Here is a 15,606-nt window from a genome sequence, read left to right on the forward strand (position 1 = left end):
CGGAGCAGGGGCTGGCTGTGTTTGTTTGTGTTCCTGCTTCCATCTGGGCTTCCCGTAGCTGTGTGGTGTCAAACCTGCCCACCTTCCTCCCATCAGACCCGAGAAACACAAGCCCTGCTGCCACGGCGCTCAGGCGCCCCGGCGGCTCAGCTTTTCTCTCGGACTGACTGGAGCGTTTCCCCACATTGTTGGAATCCAGCACCAGCCTGTTTACTGGTGTGGCTTTTTTTTTTCTGGCTCTTTCTTTATTTGAAATGCAAACCCAGCATTTGTGCCGCACAGCATAAACCCCAAACCTCCTGCTTTGCAGACTCAGACACATTTTTGTAAATCAGAAATTCTGCTCAATTCCACCGATAAAATGTTAATAAACAAACCTCAATTTAACACTCAAACTAATATACATCATGTAAATATTTCTGTTTTATTTGATGACTATGGCTTATAGCCAATGAAAAGCCAAAATTCAGTTTTGCAGAAAATTTTAAGATTACATAACAGCAATAAAAAATTATTTTTAGTACAGAAATCTCCACAGTAGAGAATGTACACTCAGTTCTTGATTGCTCCTTTGGCATAAATTACTGCGTCATTCTACAGTGCAGCATGCTGGAGGTGGAGCTGGTCTGCAACGTCATCATCACCATCTGTAAAATCCTCAACTTGGATTACCTCTCCACTCTTCCTCCAGACTTTGGAACCATGATTTTAAGAGAAAAAACCAAAATAGGACTTTGGACCAGTGTGTCCAGTCCAGTTCTGTTAAACGCTTCAGGTTCAGCAGTGGCTTTGCACTAGTGGTGTCCATGTCCTGCATATCCTGAATCAGTGACTCCAGCTGCCTTGTTAATCTATGTAGAACCATTAAATGAGCTTTGCACTTTTTCCTTCTACTTAATTTTCCATACACACAGCAGTCTGTGAACTCCCAGCTTCTTCAAAGATATTTTTCTGGCTTACCCTCTTCGCAGATGATTGCTGGACACCTGAACATTGAAGTTTTTCACATAACTTTGCTCTATCATAGAAAACTGATGGAATAATAATTTTGTAAGAAACTGAATTTTTTTGGTTGTGAGCCATAATCATCAAAATAAACAGAAGCATCTTAAAGTATAACCACAGTATGAACCTGTGAACCTTGATATAAGTTTCACTTTTTCCATTTAAATTACTAAAATAAAAAATGATTTTTAAAATATTCTAATTTATTCAGACGCAGCTGTCCGTTCACTGTACATCACATATCATGCTGAAAACAAAGTGCTTTTTCACCTTTATTACAAAAACAATTATTTCTGCAATTGCATGACTCATATTTCAAATAGCTTTAAGCAAAAAAGTGATGCTGAGAAGAAATGTAACTGATGAAGAACCTCAAGTGTGGGAACCAAAAATATTCAGGAACGTTCTGAGACTCACGAGAGAAATACTGCTTTCACAAATAACCACAGTTATGAGCTAAGAGAAACCAAGAATGCATTTTTCACCCTTTACAGTTATAAGCTGAATGTCAAGAACAAATAAGCTTGAAGCAACAGTGCCTATCTGCTGTCTGCTCAGGAGGTATATAATTCATGTGCTTCATTTTTGCAGCAAACAATAAATCACACAGCGGATCAAAGGAAATTATACACAACCTCGAGGAAAATGTTAAGATGATGAGGGGCATGCAAGAATGAGGATCTCTTCTTTATCCGCTTTGTCTCTCGCTCTCTTTTTTATACTTCCTTCCCTCGGCACAGCCAGATGGCAAAGCTCCAGCTCTGCAGTCCTCTTCATACACTCATCATATTTGATGGGCATCCTGCTGCCGAGTCTCAAGGAGGCCATGTGTTTTACGAAATGACACTTGTGACAAAAGAAAACTTCTATTTAGCAAGCTGGATCTTGGATGGGGGGTAGGAGGAGGGCAGCAGCATGTGTGTGTGTCTCTGTGGGGGGGGGTGTGCAGACGAAACTACTGTTGGGATGTATATCTTGTGCTTATAATAGGAGAAGTGTGTGTGTGTGCGTGTGCGTGTGTTCATATCAATAACATCTATATTGTCTCATTGTTTCAGGTGTCCTTCAATCACATCCTTTCTTTATGTGAGTAATTTTTTAAACTATATTACATGAAAAATGTTACATTTTCTACTCCAAAACAGAAATCTTCACTTTTACACACTGATAGCATAAATATCATACACCACTGTCTCTTCTGCTGATGCATTCAAACATTTTGCTCTTTAAAAGACAACAAAAAAAAAGAAAATCTGTTTCACATTTGCATCTGACACAATTTTTTTTTAATGTTGGTTGTTTTATTTGTTCTCGATTTGCTATCATCTTATCCTAAAATTGTCTTTGTCTTCAATGGTGAGGAATTCCCATCAAAGTTTTCCCCTTCTCTTAATACTTTAGGGAATTTTCAAACGTCGGGATGTATGGCTGTAATGCCCCAAGATTTGTTCTCCCTGAAAGAAACGATAGAGTAAGAATATATTAACTACAGAGCAACCTGGCTTTACGCGGTCTGCATTTTACTCTCACTTCACTTTTTAGATTTACCAATATGTTATGCATAAATATAGACGACGTATGCATATCGATATAGAAATCAATATGTGCTTTGCAGCATTCCTTTTATTTAAAATTTAAAGCCATGTTCATGCATTAAAAAGCAATTTCAATGTTTCTGACTGCAGGGTTTAGATGCAAATCCATGGGGCATTACGTTAAAAAACCATAAACATCATAAATTAGGAAATAGAACTTAAAAATGGAAGCAAAAATGAAGACGTTTAGCTTGTAGTTAATTACTGAATGCTCTCTCTCATGCTCCCTCTCTCTCTCTCTTGCATTTGCTGATGTGATAAACTTGCATTCAAGAAGGAACACAAAAACATGGCAAGTGTAAATGAAAAATAAAAAACCCGTTTAAAGCAAAGTATTTTTATTCACACAAATTTAATAAGATATATAACAACCGTTTGGTCCATAAATATTTAAGGGGAAATAGTTTCTATACACCATCTTTATCAAGAAACAGGGAAACATGGACAATCTTGATAGAACACTTACTGTACTCAACTATTAACACGGAGATCAATATATAAGGTTCTTGGATTACCCAACTATATCTGAAAGAGTGCACAAATGCTTTCTATGACATCGCTGCCCCTCCCTCCTGCCCACTTTTTTTCTTGTTTTTTTTACTTTTAAAACAGGATACACCATAAAAAGATCTTCGGAAATAAGATGCAAAACAGTACAAAACTAGTGAGGCGCCAAAAGGATGTGAGTCAGTTAACAAAGAACACATAGATCCTGAATTTCACAAACTCTCTCCCAAGTTATAGCATTAAGGCACATAGTAGAACTGAGTTAGGCGTCTACTTCATGAAGTAGATCAAGAGCGGCACTTTGTTCTGCAGGAGAACAAACTGTGACGCTCACAATGAAATCTGAAGGTTTTCTCGCTCGATCTATCAGCCAGAAGAAACAGGGGCGGGTTGTTGGTTTTGTTTTTTTAAACTATTATTTTTTGGTCTGTTCAGTGGCAAGTGTCAATAAAGAAAGTGTAACAAACAGGGAACACATGGACAATGATTTCCTACTGGCTTCTTCTCGCGACTCCACCCATCTGAGGTCAGATGTTTTGACTGGTTCTGTCAGCTCCTAAAGTCTAGTCTGCAGCGTCGCAACCGCCTAATTTCTCAGCCCCTGACTCTTTTTTTTTTATTTTTATTTTTGTTTTACATTTAAAATCACGTCATTACCCTGAGCAACATGATAAGGACAATAATGCACTTTTCTCTGGGCAGTATGTTGTCACTGTGCAACTGAGTTTAGCTGTGGGTCTGGTGATATGTTTACCAGGCTCTGTGAGAACCACAAGTCCCCAAAAGCAGAAAGCGCTCTGTCATACAGACGAGTGATTCCAACTGATCTGAATTTCTTCTGCTGCTTTTTATTTTATTTTATTTAAATCATCAGTTTCTACTAATGGATGCGCTGAACAGTTACCACTGCACAGTGTGGGATTTGCTTCTGGATTCATGAGAAAAACGCCCGTGTGTGGTTTCAGCTTCTGTCTGGCGGCCGTCTAGGTGCTTTACAATGTAAATTTAGATGCTTTTACATGTAGCTTCTGTCAGATTGCCGGCGTCTGATTCCATCAAAGTCAGCCTTTCAGACTGAAAACATTCGGTATTAATTAAAGCCTGTTTTCTGGAGTTACCCATATACAGAACATTCGACAGGTTTTCCAAATTATTCCAACGCAGAACCAGAGAAATTAAAAAATCTTGATAGTGCGAACACAGTGCATACATATACATACTTCTGGCACTATTTTTTCTTTTATTTCACCAATTAACAATAAATTAGGGAGGGCGTGTTTCAAACATATTTTACTACAAATACACAAATTAAGTCAGATCAGACAGAGTCTAAATTTCCAGCCAAGTTTCAAGTTTTTTTCCCCCGAATAAAATCTGCAACCCAAGACAATTTTTTCAATATCTTTGACTCCAAATAAGTCCAAGAATCCAAAAGTCAATCTTTGCAGCTTGAGATGCTACACATTAGAGAAATTTCCTAAGTGGTCGCTGCTGTTGTAGCCGTTGTTGTTCCTGTTTGTGTACACAGTACAGCACTGTCTCTTCCCAGGAGCTGTCTCTGCTTCATTTTAAAGGTGTCATTTACAAAAATAAATGTAAGTTAAAGAAAAAAAACTTAAAGAAAGTCCAAAAAAAGAGCAAAAACAAAACTCAGTTGAAATAACAATCAGTCTGATAGAGATAGCTTGTTAGAAAAGGTTTGTCAAGGTAGTTTGTGAAGGGCTCCCCGAATCATGGCTGTCCAAACTAGAGGTGACGGAGGTCACTACAGTGATAGAGGGGTTTGTCAGGTCTGTTAGTGTGGCCGCGCTGGAGGGGGGGGTCAGGGCCCCACTGTCGGATGAGGGTGGAGGGAGTGAGGTGCCATCAGCCTTATCAACACCTCCATTCTCCTGTCGCAAAACGTTCCTTCTGAATTTGGCTCTTGCGTTTTGGAACCAAACCTGCAAACCAATCCCAGTGTGGCTTTTACTTTTTGTGTTTAAGTATAGTTGTTGTTTTTTATTATTATTATTTTAAAGAAAGCACCAAATCATTACATATCAAATTATGACAGGTTTTACTGCAGTTTCCCTTCTCTTTAGATATATAAACCTTTATAATATGATCATTATTTTGAACTGTTGTGTGATTTTGACAGTAAATCAAATCAAAATCCTGCACCTATTTTTTTTTAATGCAAGAGATGCAGCTATAAAGAAAATATGCACTCTCATTATGAGTAATATAACAGTGTTTAGCTTTCGGTTGCATTCTTCATTACTACTTTTCAAATTTCTAGAAAAAAATAGCATTTAACAGTTAACAAATTTAATGTAAAGGCCCCTGGATGTACATCTAACGTCTACATGGAACAACAAAACAAAGCAAAACTAAAAGAGATGAAATTGATGGCGTGAAACAAGGGGAGATGTAGGGGGAGAGGGATGCAAACACTCAGTGTGAGGGATGAAAACATCAGTAAAGAGGAATGGCTGCTGGCTTACCTGCAGAACTCTCTTAGTGAGGCCTGTTTTCTGAGCCAGCTGCTTTAAGTCCTTGGCGTCCGGGTTGTGGTTGATGGCAAAGTAGGATTTCATTGTCCGGAGCTGATGGTGCTTAAAGGAGGTCCGCATGCGCTTGGTCTTCTGCGTCGGAGCGTAGGCCTGCTGGTCTCGGTCCAAGTGGTCGGTGTCGTTCTCGTTGCAGCCTGCACAAAGGCCAGGGAGCAGAGCGCAGTCAGAAAAATAAAACGCAAATTCAGAAACGCTAATGTCATTCGGAGACTAAAATTTCCAAAAATATTCTAAATCCTGTCAAAAATTAAAGTTATTTGAGTGAATTAATATCTGCATTTCACTGTTCACAAAAACTATTATGGACATTGGATTAATCTAAAGTTTGCACCTATGGATTTGGTTGCAAGGTGACAAAAAAAATGTGAATAATTTATTCCTTGCAAATAAAACAGCCCTAAAATGGATTTAACTTTCTCCAAATAACTTAATTTGCCTCCAGATGATGCAATACACTCGGAGACCGAAAAGGAAAAATACATTTTACATTAAAATACGGCTAAAATCAAGAGCTTATAAGTGAATAAACATATTATTTTAGTCAGAATTGTTTTCTCAGCAAAAATTAATCAAATGCTGTCCGATTTGACAAGTTTGTTTACACATTTGTGGTTTGCTAAGAGGCAAGAGCATGGTGATTAAAACATGTATTAACCAATACAGATGCAACATACAACTGGAATCTACTGTTGTTTCATCTAAAATATATAGAAAGATATCGTTTTTAAAACCAACCAAAATAAAGCCAACAGTTTAATGAATTATTACAGTAACACTGGGACCAGGCTAAATGCTCTCTGCCTGTGTTTGCAGGGACTAACTGGCCTAATGGGCCTCATTTGTCAGCAGCTTTGAGAGTAAAACACCTGAAATGGATTCACTAAATGGTATGCATGCTTGGCTAAACGCTCCACAGATGCTCCAGCATTTATCAGCGTGACAGAGAGAATCACACCATTTCCGAAAGTTGGAAACGTTTTGGCCCGGCAAACAGATAATTTCCTTCTTTTAAAATATAGAAATTTGGTTTGCTAAGATTGAACTTTTATCAATTTGGCTGCAAATGAGTGAAAATCTAATATGCAAACAAGAAAATTGCGTTGATTTTTTTGTGGACTTGTTTTGTTATTTGAGGATAGTAAAATAATATATATATATATATAGTTCATTACCAATGAGCAAAAACACTAGCAGCTTAATTATTGGAGAGATAGATGTTATATAAAGTTATAAAACATGTGTTTAAAAACTGCTCTTTCATGTAGGATAAAAAATAAGATGCATAAAAACTTCTTTCTTTCTTTCTTTCTTTCTTTCTTTCTTCTTATTATTATTTTTAAGGCATCATGAATATATCCCTCTGTCTGAAACGGTGTTTCTCTCAGCATCACCCACTAGGGGTCTCCATATGCATAGGAGAGCAACGTGTTCACCGAGCGGTGGGGAATACACACCTTTCCCCTGGTGGAAACATGCATGGATGTTCCTACTGAAGCACAAACAAAACCTCAAACGAAACCTCTTCCAATTTGTCAGGAATGTGAGTCTCTGGGTTTGACATGTTGGTGTATTAACATGAACAGTGTGAGACAGTAATGGGACATGTACACTCAGTCTGTTCAAAATGGCAAAGTCAAAAAAGGAAGGGAGGAGGGGATAGTGCTTCTACTGCTGGAGCTGAAAAGCTTTATGTTTCATAGTTTTACCCGAAGCATTTATTAGACCCAAAATAAAGAATACAACTGATATACATTTATTTGTATAAATAAAGTTACAGAGCAGCAAGAAAAGGGGTCTAAACTTGAGTTTATACATGTATATTGTTGTATGTATGTATATAAAATACACAATTTCAATCTATTACATTCCACAAATAAATTAAGAAATTACATAATCCCATTGGGACCTTTACTTTGTCTGTGCTGCCTAATAATGACGTAAAGTAGACTAAATTTAACGGAGGGATTTATTATTGTCTGTAAGTGGCTTTTTACCGCTTTGAATTATTCAGTTTAACTTTTTATCTGCTGTGACTCAGTTTCACTTTAATGTTGTGGAGTATTTGACTAACACAATTTATTATTATTATTAAAAATGATCTATCTATCTATCTATCTATCTATCTATCTATCTATCTATCTATCTATCTATCTATCTATCTATCTATCTATCTATCTATCTATCTATCTATCTATCTATCTATCTATCTATGTTATTCTATTAAAGAGTCCCACATGAGAGATTCCCACTGGGACTTTTACTGCGTCTGGAGCTTAATGAATTAATACGGACATCATTTAGCTGTGAGATTTACAATTGCCTGTCAGTGTTTTGTTTTGTTTTTTTCTTTTCTTTGTTTTTTCCTGTTGTGACGGCATTGTGGAGCGTAAACAAATCACAAAAGCTATCCTACTTCCTATAAAAGCAACAGTGGGAACTTTAAGATTTGCATAATCCTTCGCAGTTGTGTTTGGGGAAAATAAAGCTCTTTTCCTTTCTTTCTGTCGAGCGCAGCTCGGACTGTACAGTGCTCTGTGCCTGTCCCTGCTGCAGGCCCCTGTGCGCGGAACTGCTCTGCCCCTGAGAACCGCACTGACCGCCGCGCAGGAGGCCAGGGATTCCAACGTCACCTTCAATTAACAAGGAACAATTAACGCGCAGATTACCTCTATTCCTCCCCCTGTTCTATTCAGCGGGGAACAGGGGAAACTGGGCGCACAATGACAAACTTTCTCAACCGCACACTAATTCGCGGAAAGCGACAACAAAATGGGGACGCTGCGGGGAAGGTTGGGGGTTCGGGGTCGTAACATTCAAGCGACTGAAAAGAAAGATTTCAGATGAAAAGTGGAGATTTAACGCAAGTTTACGCAGCGAGGATCCAGTTTAGTAGCTTGGAAGAACAAACTAGTAAAATATTTTTTCCCCTCAAAGCAATCCTCCTCCCCCCCTCTAATACTGTAAAGTCATCAAGATGTAATTTCAATATAATTATAGAAATTGACGAGCAGGTTGACGCAGAGGTCAAATTTCGATTATGGGTTACTATGTGTAATCTCGGAAACGGTGCGTAAAAAGACGCCTTAACAGAAAGCTGAGGCTCTACTAGCCTCAAATAATGTTTAATTGGTTTTTGTTGTTGTTGTTGTTGTTGTTGTTGTTGTTGTTGTTGTTGTTGTTGGGGTTTTTTAAAGGCCTAAATGAGACGTGTATTTATTTTAAAAACTGTAGAACGGAGGGTTTTTAGAGCGGAGTGCGAGGAAATTAATCAGATTAGGGAACAAAGGATTCTATGCGTAACGGAAGCAATATTTATCTTCTTAAAATAAAAAAATATTTTTTTAAATATATATATATATTAATAACAATGATCCTATATTTATTTATTTATTTATTTATTTATTTATTTATTTATTTATTCTGATTCTGAGTGAAAACGAGCTGAAAAGACGGAAACAAAAGGAGCGTCCCCAAAGAGAAGCAGTTTTCCACATCAAGAATCTTGCTTGACAAATTTCTGTAACAGCTTTCAAAGTTAACCTTCCATCGGCTCCTGGGAGCTTTTAGGACGCAGGCCACCGCAGCAATTAATATTCTGCAGAAATTATACGAGGGGAGTGATTCGTCTTACTTTGCTCTGCTGCTGCCGGGCCAGTCCAATTTTTAAGGTCAAATAGTAAATTTAGGTCCGGGTTAAAAAAATAAAATAATTATAAAAGCCCATGCATGTGAACGTGTGAGGCCCCACCCCCTGGACCACTCACCTGTGTTGTAGCTGGGTATGTCTATCCCCATGGCCGGGCTCTTCCTCTTGCGCGGCCTCCCTTTCTGCGCCGTCCCCGTGCCGTTGAAGTAGGGCAGCGCGAGGCCGCCGCCTTTGGCCGCCAGCTCGGCGAAGTTGAGCTGCGGATGGTAGTCCTGGCCCTGCACCAGCGTCTCGAAGTGGAGCCTGCAGTACACCAGGCTGTCCTTCATGCCGAAGTGGTCGCCCGTGGTCAGGGTTTTGTTGCACGTGGTGCACGTGAAGCAGCTCAGGTGGTACACGGAGTCGCGCGCTCGCATCACCATCTCAGAGGCGGATATCCCGAGGTGGCAGCGCGCGCACCTCTGCACGGAGAACCTTCTGGAACAGACGCATCGTCAAAAAAACCCGCATACATAAAATAATAATCTCCAATTTGGCTGAATGCTAACTTGAAGCTGGCTAACATGGGGGGTTGCAGTGTTAAGGTGAGGTAAAACGTGTGTGTGACTCAGTCATAATGTATGCACGATTAGGCCCGCACTTTGATGTCGCTAATAGCCACATCTGGCTTGTAACTGAGTGTGTGCGTGTGTGTTTAAACAATTTCTCCCTAAAATGTAGAAAAACTCAACCTTAACCTCAATCATTGCTTCATACAACACAATCAATTAGCATTATATTTGTTAATAAAACAAAAATAGAGGTAAGCAAAAAATGCTTCTGTTTATACAGTTATATTTTGTATTAATGATTGCATTCCAGGTAGCACGCATGCCCGCTTTATTTCAATGTGAGAATGTGGGGAAAGCTCAACAGCGCCCAGGAAAAAAAGCCACAAATGGGTTACTTTAAAACTAAACGACGGCTTATAAAGCTCAAAACGAGTAAAAGGCGCAAGGAAAAAGAGACGGTGACTCATGCATTCATGTCCATGTGGTTAGCATTATACAGTCACAGCATTCCTGCCTGAGCCAGTGCCGAATACACTTGAATTTTAGTATCAAAACTTGTTTCCAGGATCACCATTATGATGTTAGTGTGCAAGAATGAGGCCTAAAGCAGATTATTGGATCACAGTTTATATTGACATGGCTACACTAAAGAGCTTAACACTTAAAACGAGAGCGCGCCGATGTTTATCCAACGTCTTCTTACCTGTAGTAATCCTCCTTGCAATAAATACTCCCATCCTTGGCAAAGCACGTCAGCTCCGATTCCAGCGCCAGCTTACATTCACAGCATTTGAGGCACCGCAGATGCCACTGTTTGTCCACGGCCAGCAGGTAGTATCTGTCCGAGATCTTCCCACCGCAGCCGGCGCACAGGGCAGGCTTCTCCGGGCTCATGGAGGTCATGGTCTGGGGTATGAAAGGGGGAAGATTACGAAACGATTTCGTTCGTTTCTATAAAATTAGTTTATATATAAACAAATATGAATTTGTTTGATTTTATATATATATATATATATATATATATATATATATATATATATATATATATATATACTTATTTTAAAATAAATATTTTTATTGTTACATCTCGAACCAGATAAGGTTAAATACGAAACAGCAGAAACATTAAGTACGGAGTTAAATATTTATAGTTTTTGTTTTTCCTTGGGCAGCTGTTATATCTAATCTGTTTAGTACAAAAGATCTACACTTTTTGTTTAATGTAAATGTAATAATAATAATAATAATAATGAATATAAAAAATAACCACAAGGTGTCAAATTGTCAAATGATTTAGATATACTTCAAATATATTGTTTTTGGTTTCTTTTGAGTTTCTTAGTTTCTTTTTAGAAGAACCGTATTTAATATTTCAAGAATAATTATTCTATTTTTCATAATACATTATTAAGTTGTATTTCAAATTAGACAAATTCAAGCACAATATAAAGTTGAAAATAAGTGTCAATAAAGATAGATGTTAATGCAGCTCAGGTCTGCTTACCTTAGAAACAATACAGTCTCACATCACCTGACATGATCGAGTATTAAAACATGAATTTTGGTCTGAATTTCAGCTCCATCTCCGCGGTTCTTACCGACTCCCTGCCGTTGAGCTGCATGCCCTTCGCCAGGCGCGACTCCGTCTTCGTCCTTCTCTCCATCTCCTCCATGATCCCTTGGATGTGATCCCCGGAGATCCCGTGGAAAAGCATGGCTCCCGGTCCTGGACACAACGTGCAACTGCTCGCCTCTGTTTTGCAGCTCACAACTTCCATATACCGTGCCTCTGCGCTGCGCCCCGTTTTCCTTTTTTTCTCTCCTTTTTTTTGTTTTTCTCAGCGCATCCGACTGGGCTCTACACAAAACAGGAGAAAAAAAAAAAAAACAAACCAAACCCTGGTGATTTAGACCACCTCCTCGGCTGAAAGCAGAAAAAAAACTACAGCATGGGTGGGACAGGAGGAGAGGCGCTGAATTCCTGCTTCCCGTGAATGTCTCTCATCCAGTAAAAGAAGAAGAAAAAAAAGTATATAGTCCAAATGATGCGACAAAACGGTGTAGAAGCTGTGGTGGAGAGGGACCAGGGGAGGAGGAGGGGGCTACAGTGTGAACAGTTGCCAAAAAATAATGTCACAAAGTTTTGGGTTTCTTCTTTTTGTGCAGCAGGAGGAAGGGAGGGGGTTCCTCGGTGCTTGGAGGTCAGGTTGGGACTGCCTGGATTTGAGAACCGTGTTGTATTTGTGAAGAGAGCAGAGCAGAGCAGAGCCGGCCCAGTGTGAATAATTTGGTAGGAGGAGTCCTCTCTCTCTCTCTCTCTCTCTCTCTCTCTCTCTCTCTCTCTCTCTCTCTCTCTCTCTCTCTCTCTCTCAGATTCACCTCTGATTTTCTATTCACCAACAAAGAGCTGTCACTATTTCATCAAAAAGCATCACTTTATCCTCACGTTTTCGTTGCCTTAATCGGGCTTTAAAAAAACATGTACCTAAAATAAACCAAAATATTATATTATATTATATTATATTATATTATATTATAAATTGTATGCAATTGATATACTTAAATATGCATCCAAAGCTTAGTATATATATATATATATATATATATATATATATATATATATATATATATATATATATATATATATATATATATATATATATATATATATATATATATATATATATATATATAAAAGAAAAACTACATTTCCCACTGTGTTGCGTTTACGGACAGTTTTATTCTGAAACCACGCTGCTATTTGGCTCAGATCGTGTGTTTTTATGCCCTGAAATAAGGCAATAAATCTTCCTGCTGTACAGCTGGGCGGGGCAGTGATCAGTGACAGCGTAGAAGGCGGGGACAGGTTGCATTAATACTATTTTGAAATAATAATAATAACAATAATAATAAGAATGTAAAATAAAGCATATTATTAGGATTTTGTCCAAAACACAATGTTCATTTTTTAAACTGAAAAAATTAGGATAAATATTGTATGTATACTTTTGCATAGACGAAGTTCATCTCTATTTCCATTTGATGGAAAATCAGATTTTTTTTTTTTACTCCAAGAAGTAAATTTTATTTTTCCACAATGCTGTGATAAAAGCACCTTAATATGTGCCTGTAAACGTCATGCAGAACAAAACTCCCTCTCCTTTCCACTATGTGTCACATTTTTGCAGGAATCGGGGGCTCATCAACACATTTCATCTCTTGTTAGACGTGAAAACCTTATTTACCAACAGGAGACTTGATGTGATGGAGCTTCAACATCATTCTTTGGTAATATTTTCCAAAAAGATTGCATGAAATGCTATTAAATATTGCATTTCACGAGAGCCACTGGGGAGCAATATGATAAAGACCAGTGTCACTTTTAAAGGGTGTGAAAGCTGTTTTATATGAAATAAAAAAAAAAGAAGAAGGGCCAGACTTAAAGGGTTTCAGCTGCAGGACCAGAAGGGAGTGAAAACTACCCAGACCCACACAGGGCCGGATTTAGGAGCATGGGGGGCCCTGGGATGGAGCCAGTTTTGGTGCCATATTCACTAATTAGTTTGTTGCGCATTAACTTTGACGTTTTATGCCTTATTCACATATAAATAGTTTTTTTCTGAGACAATCTTTTTAACTGAACTTTCAAAACAAACAAACAAAAATCCTCATAAAAAAAAGCACCACTGTCAGTTCTGGAAACACACTCACACAAGAAAGGCCTAAATGTTTATGGTGCCATGCATGCTAGGACTGAATACACAAAGAAAGCAGATGTGGAGTTCGGCCTGCAAGATATATGCACTGATATATGCGAACTATTTTTATTTTATTTTATTTTATTTATTTATTTATTTATTTATTTATTTATTTATTTATTTATTTATTTATTTATTTGCATAAATAAATTCTACATAAAAATATAAAAATTTGTCTCGACGCCCCCATAACTATGGGCCCTGGGTTACTGCCCCTGTAAGCCAGCTTTAGGTCCAGCCAGGGGATACAGGCCTTATTGCTGTACTAATAATTAACTTGATTAGATAAATACGCACAAAGTGACATTATAGCTCAAATAATAGATTTACACATGCTCAAGGGGGTTTGCAGGTGTGGATGCTTCATTTCAAGACATGTAAGATCATCGTGACACCCCCCCCCCCCTCCTCCCCCCCACACACACACACACACACTCCCACCGCCATCCCGTTCCCCCTCCCCACCACCACACACTCTCTCTCACACCCCCCTAGTGAAGTTGTGTTGGCTTTAATTGGAGGCCCCTTGATAGCAGCGCTGTAAGCTGAAGCCTGAACCTTCCTGGACGGGCTGGAGCTGCAGCTGTTCTCAGAGCAGAAACCTTCATTTGCTCTCTGTCAGGGTCTCAGCAGCAGCCGCAAAGCGGTGAGAATGAACAAAACGGATCGCATTTCACCTGGACAAAGACACCCCGAGAGTGGGGGGGGAGAAGCAAACCATCTCTGTGTGAAATTCATTCACGCTGCTGATTTGCTTTTGATTTTTTTTCCTCCTTTAGAAAATAGGAACTTGCGCATTTATGCTTTTTTTGTTCATCCAAACGCATTACTTTTTAAAAGTCTAATATGTATAAGGTAATGTAATTTTTTTGTCTCGTTAGCTTTGACCCATTGCCTCCAGCGGTGACATTTCGTTTGACTGAAGAGGGTTTAAGCAGTGTGTCAGTGAACACCAAGGGGATGAAGAAATCAGCTCTTTGTTGCTGTCGTTTTGTTTGATTTCTTCCCCATCTCTATTTGCAACCATGAACTTAGGGGCCATTTGCAATTTATTTATATGTAAAAATAAATAAATAAATACATATTTAGACTTAGACTTTAATATCATTATTATATAGACTCTAGGCTTAAATCACGGTAAATAAAAAACATATACCATATTAAAACGTGAAAGAGTTTTATTTTGAAGGATTAAATGAAAAGAGTGATATATATATATGTATATATATATATATATATATATATATATATATATATATATATATATATATATATATATATATATATATATATATATATATATATATATATGTATATGTAGTTGGTAAAGTACCAATTACCTAAATAATAAAAATTGCAAACGTCCAATCCCCCCCTAATTTTTGTAATTCTCGTCAGTGAGCAGAGACTTATAAATCAAAACTGTAAAAGTTCTCAGATCCAAATGAAAGCGCCTGATTTTGATCTGACTTTAACGCGTTTTTTCATATTTTAAAGCCACCTGCAAAATCCAGAGTTTGGCCAATAAACGACCACATATTTGCTGGCAGCACAAAAAAATCAATCCGTGGCCTTACCTTCCATCACATCCCCGTTCATCCTGCAGAATATCAACCGTGTCATCGTTACATCCTCACATGTGCCGCGCGCATTTCTCAACCCACATTCCTCCGTCGATTTCCTCCAGTTTTTTTGCGTCAAAAAAAAAAAAATGCCCCGCTCTGTGTTATTATGGCCCCGAGACTGAAGAGTTGCAGAAAGGGTCTTACCTGAGGCTGTGAGATCCCCCTGTGCGGCGCGCAGGCGGAGGAGCTGCGGACTGTGCGCGCAGAGCAGAGGAGACAGACAGGCGGTGGAGACGCTGCTTGTAGATGGGGGGCTTGGGGGGTGAGGAGGGGGCGGGTGGTCCTCGTTTCAGAGCGCGCAGCTCCCGTTCGTGCGTCAATTAAAACACAAGACATTTAAATATTCCCCTCTCTCTTACATGCA

At 38.6% G+C, this 15,606-nt stretch overlaps 1 protein-coding gene across 7 annotated transcripts; it reads right to left on the reverse strand.

Moving 5' to 3' along the window:
• Positions 1-405: 405 nt before the first annotated feature.
• On the reverse strand, positions 406-15,474 carry lhx9 (LIM homeobox 9). Of its 7 annotated transcripts, none has more exons than XM_023340057.1 (6): positions 15,387-15,474; positions 11,458-11,717; positions 10,563-10,765; positions 9,427-9,785; positions 5,594-5,796; positions 2,922-5,050 (listed from the first exon to the last, which is right to left on the reverse strand). In XM_023340057.1, exons 2-6 carry the CDS (start codon positions 11,635-11,637, stop codon positions 4,796-4,798), a joined length of 1,200 nt encoding a protein of 399 aa, XP_023195825.1. In that variant the 5' UTR covers positions 11,638-11,717; positions 15,387-15,474; the 3' UTR covers positions 2,922-4,795. The 7 variants fall into 7 exon arrangements, with proteins under 7 accessions (XP_005800895.1, XP_023195825.1, XP_023195823.1 ...); XM_023340055.1 differs by having other exon boundaries at positions 11,458-12,076; positions 15,387-15,460; XM_023340058.1 differs by lacking the exon at positions 15,387-15,474 and adding an exon at positions 15,195-15,356.
• Positions 15,475-15,606: the final 132 nt, after the last annotated feature.

This window comes from Xiphophorus maculatus, chromosome 9, assembly GCF_002775205.1.
Source record: "Xiphophorus maculatus strain JP 163 A chromosome 9, X_maculatus-5.0-male, whole genome shotgun sequence".
Classification (NCBI taxonomy): domain Eukaryota; kingdom Metazoa; phylum Chordata; class Actinopteri; order Cyprinodontiformes; family Poeciliidae; genus Xiphophorus; species Xiphophorus maculatus.

Excerpts from the sequence above, each read along its gene's own strand:
- lhx9 (XM_023340057.1), bottom strand. The coding sequence starts at position 11,637 with ATGGAAGTTGTGAGCTGCAAAACAGAGGCGAGCAGTTGCACGTTGTGT. Across the intron at positions 10,766-11,457 it reads AGCTCAACGGCAGGGAGTCG|ACCATGACCTCCATGAGCCC; the intron begins GTAAGAACCGCG and ends TTCATACCCCAG. Across the intron at positions 9,786-10,562 it reads TGCAAGGAGGATTACTACAG|AAGGTTCTCCGTGCAGAGGT; the intron begins GTAAGAAGACGT and ends CGTCTGTTCCAG.